The sequence below is a fragment of the Pristis pectinata genome, chromosome 35 (assembly GCF_009764475.1).
Source record: "Pristis pectinata isolate sPriPec2 chromosome 35, sPriPec2.1.pri, whole genome shotgun sequence".
NCBI lineage: Eukaryota > Metazoa > Chordata > Chondrichthyes > Rhinopristiformes > Pristidae > Pristis > Pristis pectinata.
The window spans coordinates 2,823,128-2,836,629 of NC_067439.1; the positions used below are offsets into that span (position 1 = coordinate 2,823,128).

Genomic DNA, 13,502 nt, shown 5'->3' on the forward strand with positions numbered 1-13,502 from the left:
TACAATACGATTCCAGCTCTTCATCTTACTTTTGAAAAATGTTGATAGTCACAAAACAACCAGGCAACAGATTCAATACGATGGCCAGTGCCAAAACATACGAATGTCTGGAACCAAGGCTACTATATTTTCATAAAATATTATAGTGGAATTGAACTTATTTGATGAAGGCAAAGATGACCAAGACCTTGGGCAAAAAAATGTAACCTCAAAATTATTCAGCAATTGAGAAATGTTTGATAATAACATGACTTTGATTAAATTTTTGCTGAATTTTCTGCTTGTTCACTTCATTCAACCTCAAAAATCTCCCCTTGTACCACCGCTCAGCTGCAGTTCATTCCAAGAGGAGAAACTGCAAGATGTTTAAGTGTAGAAGCAGAAAAGAATCTGCACACTGAACCAACTGCCTCCTATTTAGTAGATCTCATGAACAAAACTAAGGAATGCTTTGAAAGATTGGCCAATTTATGCTACAGTTTCCTGATGTACTTTGCAAAATTTTATCTGGTCAGTTGAAGTTACAAATTATTGCCCAATACTCAGCAATACTAAAAAACCTACTTATGTAATTGACATATGGAAATTTTATATTGTGACTGAGAGCAAGACTACTTCTACAAAAGATTTACTAAAATACAAGAGCGCTTACAGGTCAAACCCCTGGTATTTCTGGCTGAAGATGTGAAGAAGGAAGAGGAACCGTACCAGACTGTAGCCCGTAGAGATAAGTAGAGCTCGGAAATCATCAGCGTCCATCAGCCCGGTTCGCTTCTACTCCAGCAGGAGTAAGCACGAGAAAATACACGCACACAGAGGGCATAGTACCATGAACAAGGGTTTACATGTCAGACAAGACAGGTACAGAACCAAACCCAAAGGAGGAGGAGGATAAAACAAAAATACAAATGTAAAAGAGCAGGTTAGGGTAGTTTAGAAAGGAATTTGGGAAAAGGCCAGAACACAGAATCCAGGAGAGGAGTGGAGAAAAAAAATACATAGTTAGCTATTTACTGACTTTTAATTCATTCAAATCATCAATACCTGCTGGTCATTTCCAACATCGTAGCCCAAGCTGATAAGGCAGGCTTTAAACTCTTCAGGTCCCAGTTTCCCGCTATGGTCCTATACGAGGTCACGGTGCAGACCAGAGCATGCAGGTAACATGATGTGCACACACAGTGGGGGGGTTGATTGAGGGGTGGGGAGGAAGGGAGGAAAACAAGGGCATTTTGGTGTAGTTGGTGATTCAGCACAGCATGCACCATGCACGAAACATGCAGATGGAGAGAAGGAAAATAAATAACGTTAGACAACAGACAATGAAAAACATTTAAACAAAAAAGAAAATTGCACATGAAATCATGAATTTTAAACAAACCTCGGCTGCAAAACAGTACTAAACAATTACATCATGAGCAAAAATCAGTAAATGCATATTTCTGCATCAATGTTGATTTTGTTACATCTGGCACAGGACATTTTGTAAGTTAATAAATCTCAGTATGAACTTTATATCAGCCTTATTGAACAAGAGTCTAATAGAATTCCAGTCTTAAGCTTCATCTGTTATTTCAAATCAATTAAAAGTAAAAACACACAAGTCTATTCATGTTTGGCAATTATGTAAACAATTTGAAGTTGTATTTCTAGAATTATGAGTGAATGCCTAAAATTAAATGGGGCCAAAATTTTAAAATTAGAATGCCTGTAAAAAGATAGATTTTATTCCTATTAATACAACAGCTGTAATTTGCACTGCACCCAAGAAAGCAAGTGTGACCTCAAGGACATCAGTGTGGTAGAACTCCCTTTAAATTCAATTGCTCAGTTTTGTCCATTACCTTTTGCAAATTAAAAATTTAATTCATCTCACAGGATTTGAAGAACACAAAACAGGAGTAGTCCACCAGACCCTCAAGCTTGCCCCATCATTCAATATTTTGGCTGATCAATGCTGATTCCCATAACCTTGATCGTTCAATTAATTCATCTCCATCTTAAAATATAGCTAATGATCTGGTCTCCACCATGCTTGGAGGCAATGGGGGTGCACAGAATTCCAGAGATTCATTACCTTCTCAGAAGAAATTTCTGTGCACCTCAGTTACACAACAAGGAAATAGTCATTTAAAACCATGTCCATTTGTTTGGAACTCTCCCACTATAGAAAACCTCTCAATATATACCCATGGAATATATACCCTCTATATACCCTCTCAATATATACCAATAGAATCTTATGTTTGAATAAGCTCACTCCTGATTCTTCAAAACTCAAAAGGAATTCAGACACAAACTATCTAGCTTCTCTCGAAAGGACAACCCTCTCAGCCCAGGAATTAGCCTGGTGAATCTGCTTTGGACTGCCTCCAATGCTACTATAATCCCTTTGTTTTAAGAACGGTAAAGGGACCAAAACCCTGCAGAGTATTCCAGGCGTGGCTTCACCAACACCCTGAACTATAGGCCAATGAGTTTAACATATATTGTTGGCAAGATGCTAGAGTCTATAATTAAAGGGGAGATAACTAATCATTCAGGAAAGCTGAATAATATCAAACCTAGTCAATATGATTTCATGAAGGGTAAATGTTTGACAAATTTTCTTGAATTCTTTGAGGATGTGGTGAGGAGAGTTGATAAAGGGAACTTGTAGATAGTGTATTTAGGTTTCTAAAAAGATATTTAACAAGGTGCCACATAATTTAGCACCAGCCTCCTGAGAGCCCAAGAGGTATTGGTGGAAGTGCATTAGCATAAATGCTAACACACTTCCACCAATAATAAATGGGTCCTTTCTAGGCTGGAGGGATGTAGCTAGTCGAGCACCCACTTGACTGGTTCTTGCCCTTAATTGATTACCATTTGTATTAATGATCTAGAAGAGAACAAAATGCAAGGTTTCCAAGTTTGCTGATGGTAAGTGGAAGGGGTTATTGATGAGACACAGTGATTCTGGAACGGGATGGATATTGAGTGATGTAGCAAACCTAGCAAATGGAGTTTAATGAGACAGTGTGAGGCAATGTACTTTGTTTGGTTAGGGGAATCAAAAGGCAGATTATCTAAATGGAAAGAGATTTCAAATGAGTGAAGTTCAGAGGGATCTGGGTGTTCCAGTGTGCAACTCAAAAAAGGTTAGCAGGCAACACACGTTCCCTTTCAAAAACAATTCTCGCCCTTCTTGTGAACTACTTAGCCTTTCACAGCCAAATCCCAAAAACTTTCTGGTCCTCAGCCCTAGTCACTTTGTACGTCCTCCTTTTCAATTTATTATCCTGGACCTCCTTTGTTAACCAAGCTAACCTCTAAAATGTTTTAAATCTAACCAAACATATTTAAGTGCTTACAAATCTGTTTGCTTCTTAAATCCAGAAAAAGGGAACATGTTTTACTTTTCTAAATGCAATAAAGGAGCATGAGAATGGTATTACTGAAATTCAACGTCAATGAAACCAGAAGCAGAGTTTAATGCATGTTGCTATGTCACCCACTTAATGTAATTAATTTCTGCATGAATATGATGAATGTCCTCTTGCTGTAGTTTTGCTTGGAATTTTCAAATACCTTACATATACCCTATGCATTAAAATCACAAAATCCTGAATGCTCAATTGGCTGAGAAAAATCTGATGTCATGGGATTATATCTGAGCAAAGCTATACTTTAAACAAAGCTGCTACAAGTTTAAGGCACTGATCACAAGCAGCTGCAGTCCCACTGGACTTCTGCTAGTAGTGGTCACTATCCCCAGCACAACAGCAGATTCAGCAGCAACGCAATACTAAATATACAACCCAAAAGCAATATTTTCTGCATTCTTTTGTGTTTTGTCATAAATACACAAATTCCACATTTCATAAAAACAAGGGCTTGCAAAACTGACAGGGTCTGTAGTAACTTGATAACAACAACTTCCTTGCAAGATTTTTGGAATAATTATTGGGCATAGCAACAAAAAAAAATCTACTTTAAAGTTGCACTTAATGGAGTCATATAATTCAAGTCCAACAGACATTTTGAAGGCACCTTGATTAGTGACCTGGTTATTTTTTCTGTCAGTACATTTTAACAGTAAAAGGGGAGAAAAAAAACCTAATATCCTTGTTGATCAATGAGAATAGACTATAATCAAACCAAACATTTATGGTTTTAAGTCCATTTTTTCTAAAACCAGACTTTCCATCTGCAATGTTTCTGATAAGAATCAAAAATTAGTAGTAACAAACATGTCCAGTTTTGCTAATTCTGTCACTACTGGTCAAACTGTGTCAACACATTCTGGCCAATTTTATTTCTAACGCAAGATAAACCGAAGTTCTGAGAATCTGCTGTAAACTTTTTTTTTATGACTTCTGAAAGAATTGAAATGGTCAGTTCTATTGAAATACAAAGCCAACCAATGGAGTGGGAAACCTATCGCTCTCCTTTTGCCAAACAACCGTGCAGTCAGGAGTGAAGTTTAAATGGGAGCAAAGTTAATATTCATATGAATCCAACCGATTTTTAAAGAGGCAGTAAAAAAAAGTTAAGATCAGTGATTTTTAAAAAAAAATTAATATTCAAGAGTGTAAACCAATTTCTTCTTAGCCAATTAAACATTCAAGTATGGACTCAGTGGTTATTAAGGTAAAACAAATTAGGGAAGTGTGTAATGAAATGCCAATATATAGTGCCATAAGGTGAACATGAAAGCCAAATAGAAATAAATGTCATGCAAATTATACCAACTTCTTTAAGACTACACAAGATGCTTTTGAACCAGACAAAAACTAAATTATAGCATCAAACTTTCCCTCTAAGCTATGTTCAATCTACAAAAATGCAGGTCGTGACAACACCATTTGTCAGGACAGGATGCAAGAGTAAGCTTTTATTTTCCTCAGAGCTTGATGATTCTTTGGTGCTTTCAACATTTGCTCATACCTTGTACCATGTACATTGACCATAAGCGGACATCTGGAATTTACTGCACATTTTAAAAACTAATTATAGTAGTGCTCTGGAACAGAGACTGCATTCTCCAAGGGGCAAATTAAATGGATAGGAACTTTGTGGCAGGGTGGTAAAAAATTATCAGCACCATGGAATACAACTACCCACTAGGTCTTAAATCCCTCCCAAGCCCCTGCCGCCACCACCCCAATCCTCCACTAATTTGATTCCCTACACATCACCCCTTAATTTCAATATCTCTTCTTCCATCACCACTCAATTCTCTTCAACATATTTTTTCTCACCACTCATGTGGTCTTGATCCTCTTTCCTCCCCACCCCCATCTTGCCCCCACTCACCCCTCCAAAACACAATCACCCCCACCCAAACACTTTGAAACTTCCCCTGAAGGGCTTTTCTGTCCTAACTGGATTAGGTTTTCCACCTTTAAATACCGATTGTAATACATCCTCGAAGAAATGAGACAAACAATGAACTGTTCAGAGATTGTTTCATTCATCAATTAAAAGCATCTTTTTCCACCAACAATTCTAGTGTGTTGCAGCCACTAATGTCAAGACCATTAGGTCAGTAAAGGGTTTGGCACACTACTTGTAGATGAGTCAAAGATGTATAAATACATCTATATTTGTCAGTGGTTATTGAACCGCAATAGCTCAGCTTTGTGACTGCACCATAAAATATGCACAGATGCTTCAAGATGCAGCCAAATATGAGCCTCTTTAAAGGATGTAACATTCCATTATTTATTGTCCAAGTTATATTTTGGTTTTCTAATTCATATAGTAAGGAAGATTACAATAGACAGGTTATAAATGTGGAAGACATTTGTTTTGAACCTGCACAAGCAACTTTCCTTCTGACAATCCAGATCAAAGCAGATTGGGGCTAGTCAGAATGGCTTCCATAATCCAAGTATCTGACATACAAGGCAGAAGAATGACATGCTGTAGTCACTCAAGGTGCCAAAAGGTAGTTGGCTCCCAACAGACCTCTATTGAAAGGAAAGAGGGAAAAATGAAAGGCATTTTGGCTGGACTGCCCTCCTTCTGCTTACTAATTCATTCCCTTCTTTTGATGGTGCTAGTACTTGGGTGATCTTTGGAGAGCAGAAGCAAGGGGTTGTGGAGGGAGCAGTATTTCATAAGCAGGAAACAAAAGAATTGCTGGAGCACAGTACAAGAACCTTTCAGTTCTTCTACCTACTTCAGTTGACGCTGCACAAAACCTAGCACCTTTCTATTGTGTACAACTCACATTGGGTAAACAATCTGAACTACAAGCATGAACGGCCTAACACAAATGCAGAAATTACAGCCAAACCATAAAATAGTTAACATACTAAAACCCATCTTTGATTAACTAATTCTCCCAGTTGTCTGGTTTAATTAACAGTTATCACTACACTAGAGAAGTCTATTATATATTCAGTAACATGGAAATTAAATTTAAAGATTTCTCACTGATACCAAAAGTCTTCAAGCAGTGTCAACTAATCGACTGGGTTTTTATTTTAAATTGTAGAACTGAGATGCATGCAATCTGCTATCTTTGAATCTCTTGGGATGTTAAAATAAAAATCTGGACTGGAGTAGCAACAGTATCAGGGATCCCCAAACAAAATATAATGCCAATGACTTAAGATGCTTATAACAGGTTAGAACTGGTGAAATATACTCACTTGTGTGCCAAGCCTAAAACAGAACATCTTGGTTGCCCAGTGAAGTCTTGTAAATTTTTCCCTTACAGAACAAAGCTGTTTAGTAGCTCTTAAACAGCAAAAAATATGCTGATCTAGGCGGTACTCTAACAGCAGGAAATCCCTTAAAGGTGACAGACAAAGTAGGCCATGTACAACATACAGGCTTGAAAAGAGAAGTCAATGTTGTAATTCTGTAGGATCATATGAAGAAGAGCACACCCTCACTCTTGAACAAGTTCTTTTGTAAAGTGAAACTCACTGGATGGAGATCAAAGATAACCTATACTTTTTAAGCTATATTTAAAAGGTGTCAATTTCCTGCTTAACCCCGAAACTCAGCAGCATGATTTCAGAATAACGCAATAGCACAGATTAAAACAGGCAAGTGAAAAAACTCAAGCCAACTAGAATGCACATTTTGTGAGCAGCCCAACAATTATGTAATTGCCATATTTTTCTGAAGAAGTTAGACATATCTATGTAAGTACACAACTTTAAGAGGGGACAAAGGAGAACGGACAAAGAATTATACAATTCCAGAAGTTATCCACCATTTTTCAGATTAAGGAAGTTTAGGTGCTGAACATCCGTAACTTTTTAAAAATGTTGTTCAAAGATAACTAACCAGTGAGTAATACAACAGAGACCATTCAGTGCTGGCCAAGAGACTTCTCTTATTGAGGTAAAACAATGTGGATGCCAGTTATTTATGTTCATGCAACTACTTTATGGATTTGTTCTATCCTATTCCTTTTTTTCTGCCTTGCACTAAAATGGGCCTAAACAAAAGACATGATTTGCCCTATTTAGCAGAGTTTCTAAATTCTTTGTACAATGACAACATGACTGCAACTCAAATACAGTAAAACTGATAATCAAGCACCCTCAAGACTTGGTGGTGCCAGACTAGCAAAGTTTCCAGACTATTGGATGTTACTTGTATAACACTGACATACTTGTTTCTACATCTAACACTGTAATATAATAAATTTGCCAGTGAACCCAGCAAGTTTACAGGCAGCAAGAAACTGTGCCCTGATGAGTTAAGGGAGCACAGGAAACAACCTGGCAAGTTTCAACGCATGTTTCACCCAGCCCACACTCTTAACACTAGTTCCAGCTGCAAACATTCCTGACTCCCTACATTCCCAAACCCAACTCCAGCCACACTCCACACCCCAGTTCTGGCCCAAACGTACCCATGTTCCTCACAATACATTACCAACTTTATCAGTCTGTGCATAATAGGGACTTAAAATGTATTAATGAGTGCTCTGGATGCTGAATCATTTGGATTTCTGAACAACTAAATACCAAAGTTTTACTGTACAGCAGGAAGGGTGCCTTCCTCCAACTTATTCAGTACATATGAACTCCTTTGAAAAAATATCTTTCTGGTTCATAAACGGCAAGATGACGAAAGCCTGCAAATGTTTTTGTGAAGTGGTCAGCAGGCCACATATTCTAAATTAATTCAGAATGACTAGTTTGGATATATAAAGAAACCTCCCCCTGCCCTTCCCACCCCACACACAAAAAACTAAACACTCATGCTTTGGAATTCAGTTTTCTCTCACTCAAAATTAAATATCAATTATTTCTCCTACCCAGTTCAGCAATAATGTACCATTGTACTACAGCGAGATTTAAGTACAAGTACTGTGGAGAACTTAAAAAAACATCAAGTCTTAGGCATCTTGCAAAACTGAACAGTTTCAGTATCACCTGCCTGCAGGAGAGAAGTGGCTGCTAATTCTTGCTGACCAGGGAAGCAGACTCAGCACAAAACATCCTACCCTTGCAGTAAGCAATGTAAACAGCTGCTGGACGCCACACCCTTCAAGCCTGAATCAGTGTAACTGCTGTTTGGCAGATTATAAATACTGCATTCAATACAAATTCTCCCACTGCACATTGATTCAGCTATATTCAGCTAACCACTGCAGAATATTTTGGGAAATCCTTTTAAAACCGGGCACAGGATTATACGCATTTAAAATCTTTAATCTTGTTATCTTCATAGCAGATAATTGGCAACTTCTTCCAGTGAATTTTCATAATGAGTAGCCACACCTCCATCCCTAAACCTACTTCACTACTCAGCAAGATCAACACCACTTTCCTACTCACTTCCCCATAACATATCCTCCTACAGCCCATATGTCAGCCTTGCCTATATTCAACGGAAGTACAGAATTCTGAAGACTCAATCCCATAAACCCTCATCTCCACATTTAATGGGTATCACTTCATTCTAAAACTATCCCTCCAGTTCCAAATTCCTCCACAAGAGACAAATTTTGTGAAAGCATGTGCCAGTTTCATGCAAAGCATCAGGCTGGAGGACCTTGTAATGATCATGGATCTACATTGAGAGATACCCTTATACCTCAAACCCAGTGCCAAATCTAGGTTTAATATGTGGAAATGCTGAAATCCAATTAGCAAAACTACACAAGCCACATTGTGCATATTCAGCAAATAACCAGGCCTTAAGTTTACCTCAGTGCCTACAACTTCAGCATGCTGTACACTGCAGGTGATATATGCTGCTGCATTATGACTACTAAAATCAAAATTAACAGTTCCATCACACAGTGCCATATGCAGCAAATTACCTTGTATTTATTGTGGCATGCACAGTTGCATACAAAACATACCTTGTCAAAGTGATTAAATGATGATCGAAATTCATTGAGCTGGTCCTGGCTAATGCCTTTTGCATCACGGGTGAGGATTTGGTTTTCTACTTCATTAATAGTTCTGGCAATTGTTGTCAGCAGCTGTTCCCAGCCAACTCGGATGTGCTTTTTACATGAAAACAAAAAGCAAGCCAAGGTGTTAATACGTTCAACTTTGGCAGGAAGTAAACGAAAGAAAATTTCAGATCTAAACAATACTCCATATGGGCCTTCACAACTTACAGCTTTCCAGATCTAAGGTGGACTACATGCCTTGAAAATGAGAGCTCGCATTAGGCACAAGGTGTAATCTATTGCCCAAGTTACAATGCATCACAGCAGTGCAGAATCTAGAGCTTTCAAGTAATACAAGTATAGACTTGAAGCGTAGTTAGGAAAAGAAACACATGTATACTGTTCAAAATGCAAGGGCACCATTCACTAATTTTCCTTATGCAAACCTTTAAAATGCCAATTGGATGCTAAGGAAAAAGATTGCATAGCAGTTCACTTGGGCATATTACAAGCCCTTCAAGTTTAACAACTGAATGCCATGCTGCCTGTACTCTAAAAACTACCTAACCATCACTAATTTCAATTCTCAAACTGGCACAGACAACCACAATGGCATCAAATACTTAAGCATAAAAAAGACTGGGCCAAATTGGGACAATGCCAATTTACAGTAGGACTGAGGCTACAAGTTATACAAGACAGGCTTATGAACACCAACTTCTTTTTACAAACTTCAATTACAAAAGCTAGGAAGTTAGGGCAGTCCTTAACTCATTAATAAGCTTCAGCAGGACAAAAAGGTATCCACTTCTGAGCACCTTGCTTAGAAAATGTCTAATACGAGAGTGCACAAGACATTTACTAAATTAAGGGAAGGACGAATGGGGGGGGGGGGGCACACTAGTAAAGCTGGTGGTATTCCTTAGACCACAGAAGACAAAAAGAAAATTTAATAGAAGTGTTCAAAATTATGAAGGGTTTGGATCAAATAGTTAGGGAGAAAGTTTCAAATGAGATGTAGGAAAATTAGTAAAATGATACTTTGGGGAGGGCAGGGGGAGGGGAGGGAAAGGGAGAAGGAAAAAACACCAAGAAGAAGAGGGAGAAGAGGCAAATGTGTTATGCTAGTTATCAATGGAAATCACTGCCTCAAATATTAGTGGAAGATGATGCAGAAGTATTTCAAAGAAACCGAATATGGATATATTAGAAAGAATCAGCACAGGGACAATAGGCAGAATCACTTCCCCTGTGCATTTCAAACTGTTACAATAACTTTTCCAATATTTTGGCAGGGCTGGTGACAGTTTGTCAAACAGTGACTTCAATATATGTTGCTGCTGAAATGTAGCAATAGTGTAAATTGATGTCAATTAAACTTGGTACAAAATCTTTATATCTTTGGTCCATATCACTATTTGTTCAGTCTAAGTGGTGAATCAAGATCAAATTTTTTTTGCAAAGAGAAAATCAAATCAAGAAAAGACAGTTCAGCAGATTTATCTTCCTTTCAAGAGATACTACTTTGTCATGGGATGTGCATGACAAATCAATAAAACTTTCCCACAAGGGGGAGTGGGATGTGAAGCTGACGTCTATACTAAGCTACAAAGATTTAGCTTCCTGTACAGTAGAAATATTGCTACGGATTTTAAATACAAGATGAAATCATCTGCAAAGAAACCATAATCATTACCTCCATGGTGTAGTTGGTATGCTTGTTGTCAAAGATGAGGGCCTCCTGGATGAGTTGATGGTCCTGCTCTAACTTGTCAATATTGGGTTTATAATTGATGATACTGTTCTCATACTGCTTCAGTTGATTTAACTGGTCTTCCAGTGTACCATGCATTTCAATGGAAATCCGTCCAATTTCCTAATAGGAGAGCACAAAATTAAAGTCAACAATCCATTTTCCACACATAGGTATTGCCCTGTATTCAGGTTGTCTAGGACTGCAATGCTGAATATTTTCAGGTAGCAAGTTATGTAATCTTAGTTTGACTGACTCCCACCATAATCTTAATAGGCAGATATGCTGAATTAGAGCCCTGATGAATTCAAGTGCATGCAACAATGGATCCAATTGTCACCACAAGAAAATGTCTCAGCTCTGCATAATATTACATTCATACTTCCTCCAAGTTTGCAAAAGTGTGGTGAAAGATCGGGGGACTTGGAATAAAGACCAAATAGGTTCTTATTGTTCTGCAAAACATATTTCCTACCCTTAGTTGAAGTCACACTAAAGATTAACGTGACCATTTCATCATTTCTCCTCCTCTTAACCCCCACCCCCCCCCCAACAATAATTGAATATTAAATTATGCCTAGGCAATAAAGAAACCAAAATGCTGCTTATACTCTGCAAATTGGGCAGCACTGAGAATGCTGAATGAAGGTCATTGACCTGAAACATTAACATTTGGCTGTGTCCTGCATGGAGGCTCCCCAATTTTGTTGGGCATTTCCACTATTTAATTTCAGATATCCAACATTTGCACTTGTTGCTTTTTAATTACATTTCAGATAGGTATTTCATTCCCTCAAAAAAAGAGGTTTTGGGGGGGGGGGGGGGGGGGGGGGGGGGGGGGGGGGGGGGGGGGGGGGGGCGCGCTGTGGGAAGGACACCCAACAGTGTAACCAATAAAGGCTCAAGAATACAGGAGATTCTAGCTTCACTTCTATTAGTTGATCTCCAATAAAGAGCAACCATAGTAATGCTCTCAATAGCTTTGACACATACATTAGGGAGAGGGAAATTAATAATTTTATGAAAGTGAAAACTATTTTATTTAGTAACCCTATTAATGTGTGGATGTTCAACAGAAATTAGCTGGGCCATGATGCCCCCTAAGTACCTCAGTTGGCCAAGAGATCTGATGACTCCAATAAGAGAGCAAATAGATTCTACAATAAATATAAGATAAGCTTAATGCTGTAGATACTTGGGGCGGGGGGGGGGGGGGGGGGGGGCGAAGAGGTGGGGAAGAAGAGGATATACACTGAATTTACCATGTTTGAATTACACTCATCTTCATAATACAGTGACTTACAATTATTTTCAGGACTAAAATAAACCAATGTGACTGGAGTTCTATGCTGGCCAAGTACAGGTGGTCACTCCCTTTCCTCATGTAGCCAAAATTTCCCTTAAAAATATCTAGTTATTTTTCTGAATGTGGCCAATAAAACTCTAGGATTTGTCAAACCGAGTTTCCGAAGACATTATAGGATTTGAACTCAACCCCAGGAATGCTAGCTCAATCCCATGAAAGTTGGACTACATAGAATGAGCCACCAGTTTTAAACTGAAATTTGAGATAACTAATAGGTTAAATGTGACAGGAAAATAACAACTAATCACAGGAAATCTACATAAAATTTGCAGCTAATTACAGTGGAATTATTCACTGGAATCTGGAGGCAAAACAATTTTTTTTATTAAAAGGTAGCAGAAAATATCTTCAAAACCAGTAGTTCAGTATGCCAAAAGAATTTGCCAACCTGCATCTTAGTCTGAATCCAGGGACCAACAACATTGGCCTTATTTGCAAACTGCTCGCGCAGGTTTTCATTGGACTGTTGCTTGTTAAATTCTGCTTGCAAGGCCTGGTCTCGAGCTGGCACCAATTGCTGAACCTATAAACATGTGCATAGCAGTAAATTCTGATCACCACAATTTATGCTCAACAGTATATACATATTTTTGCACCCCCCCCCCCCCCCTCCAATTTCTTCCCCTCCCACAAACCTTCATTCTTTGGTCTCTGTTTCAAAGCCACGGCAGCTTCTTTTGATGGCCTTAAGGAGCGTTCCAAGTGTCATGTTTTCAATTCTGACTTAAGCCACATCATCTTAAATACATCCACCAACCCCCTCCCCCAAGTTCATAATTCTTTTAAATCGTACAACGGCACACCAGGTAGAAATACTGCCTCAAAGCTCCATGACCCAAGTTCAGTGACGATCTCCAGTGCTGTCTGTTCAAGTTTGCACATGTTCTCCAATAACCACGTGGATTTCCACCAGCTGCTCTAATTTCCTCTCCCATCCCAAAGACATGCTATTTGGTTAGTTAATTGGCTTCTGTAATGTAGGTGGATGGCAGGGAAAAAAGAAAATCAGGAAGAGTTGATGGGAA

The 13,502-nt window shown here is 38.5% G+C and overlaps 1 protein-coding gene across 1 annotated transcript in view; it reads right to left on the minus strand.

The window, feature by feature from the left end:
• The window catches only part of LOC127586326 (alpha-actinin-1-like), an 86,457-nt gene that overhangs the window by 5,559 nt on the left and 67,396 nt on the right, over positions 1-13,502 (minus strand). The window contains 4 exon segments of the mRNA XM_052044173.1: positions 1,045-1,125; positions 9,323-9,469; positions 11,055-11,234; positions 12,866-13,000. Of these exon segments, the coding sequence (XP_051900133.1) occupies positions 1,045-1,125; positions 9,323-9,469; positions 11,055-11,234; positions 12,866-13,000 (543 nt within the window).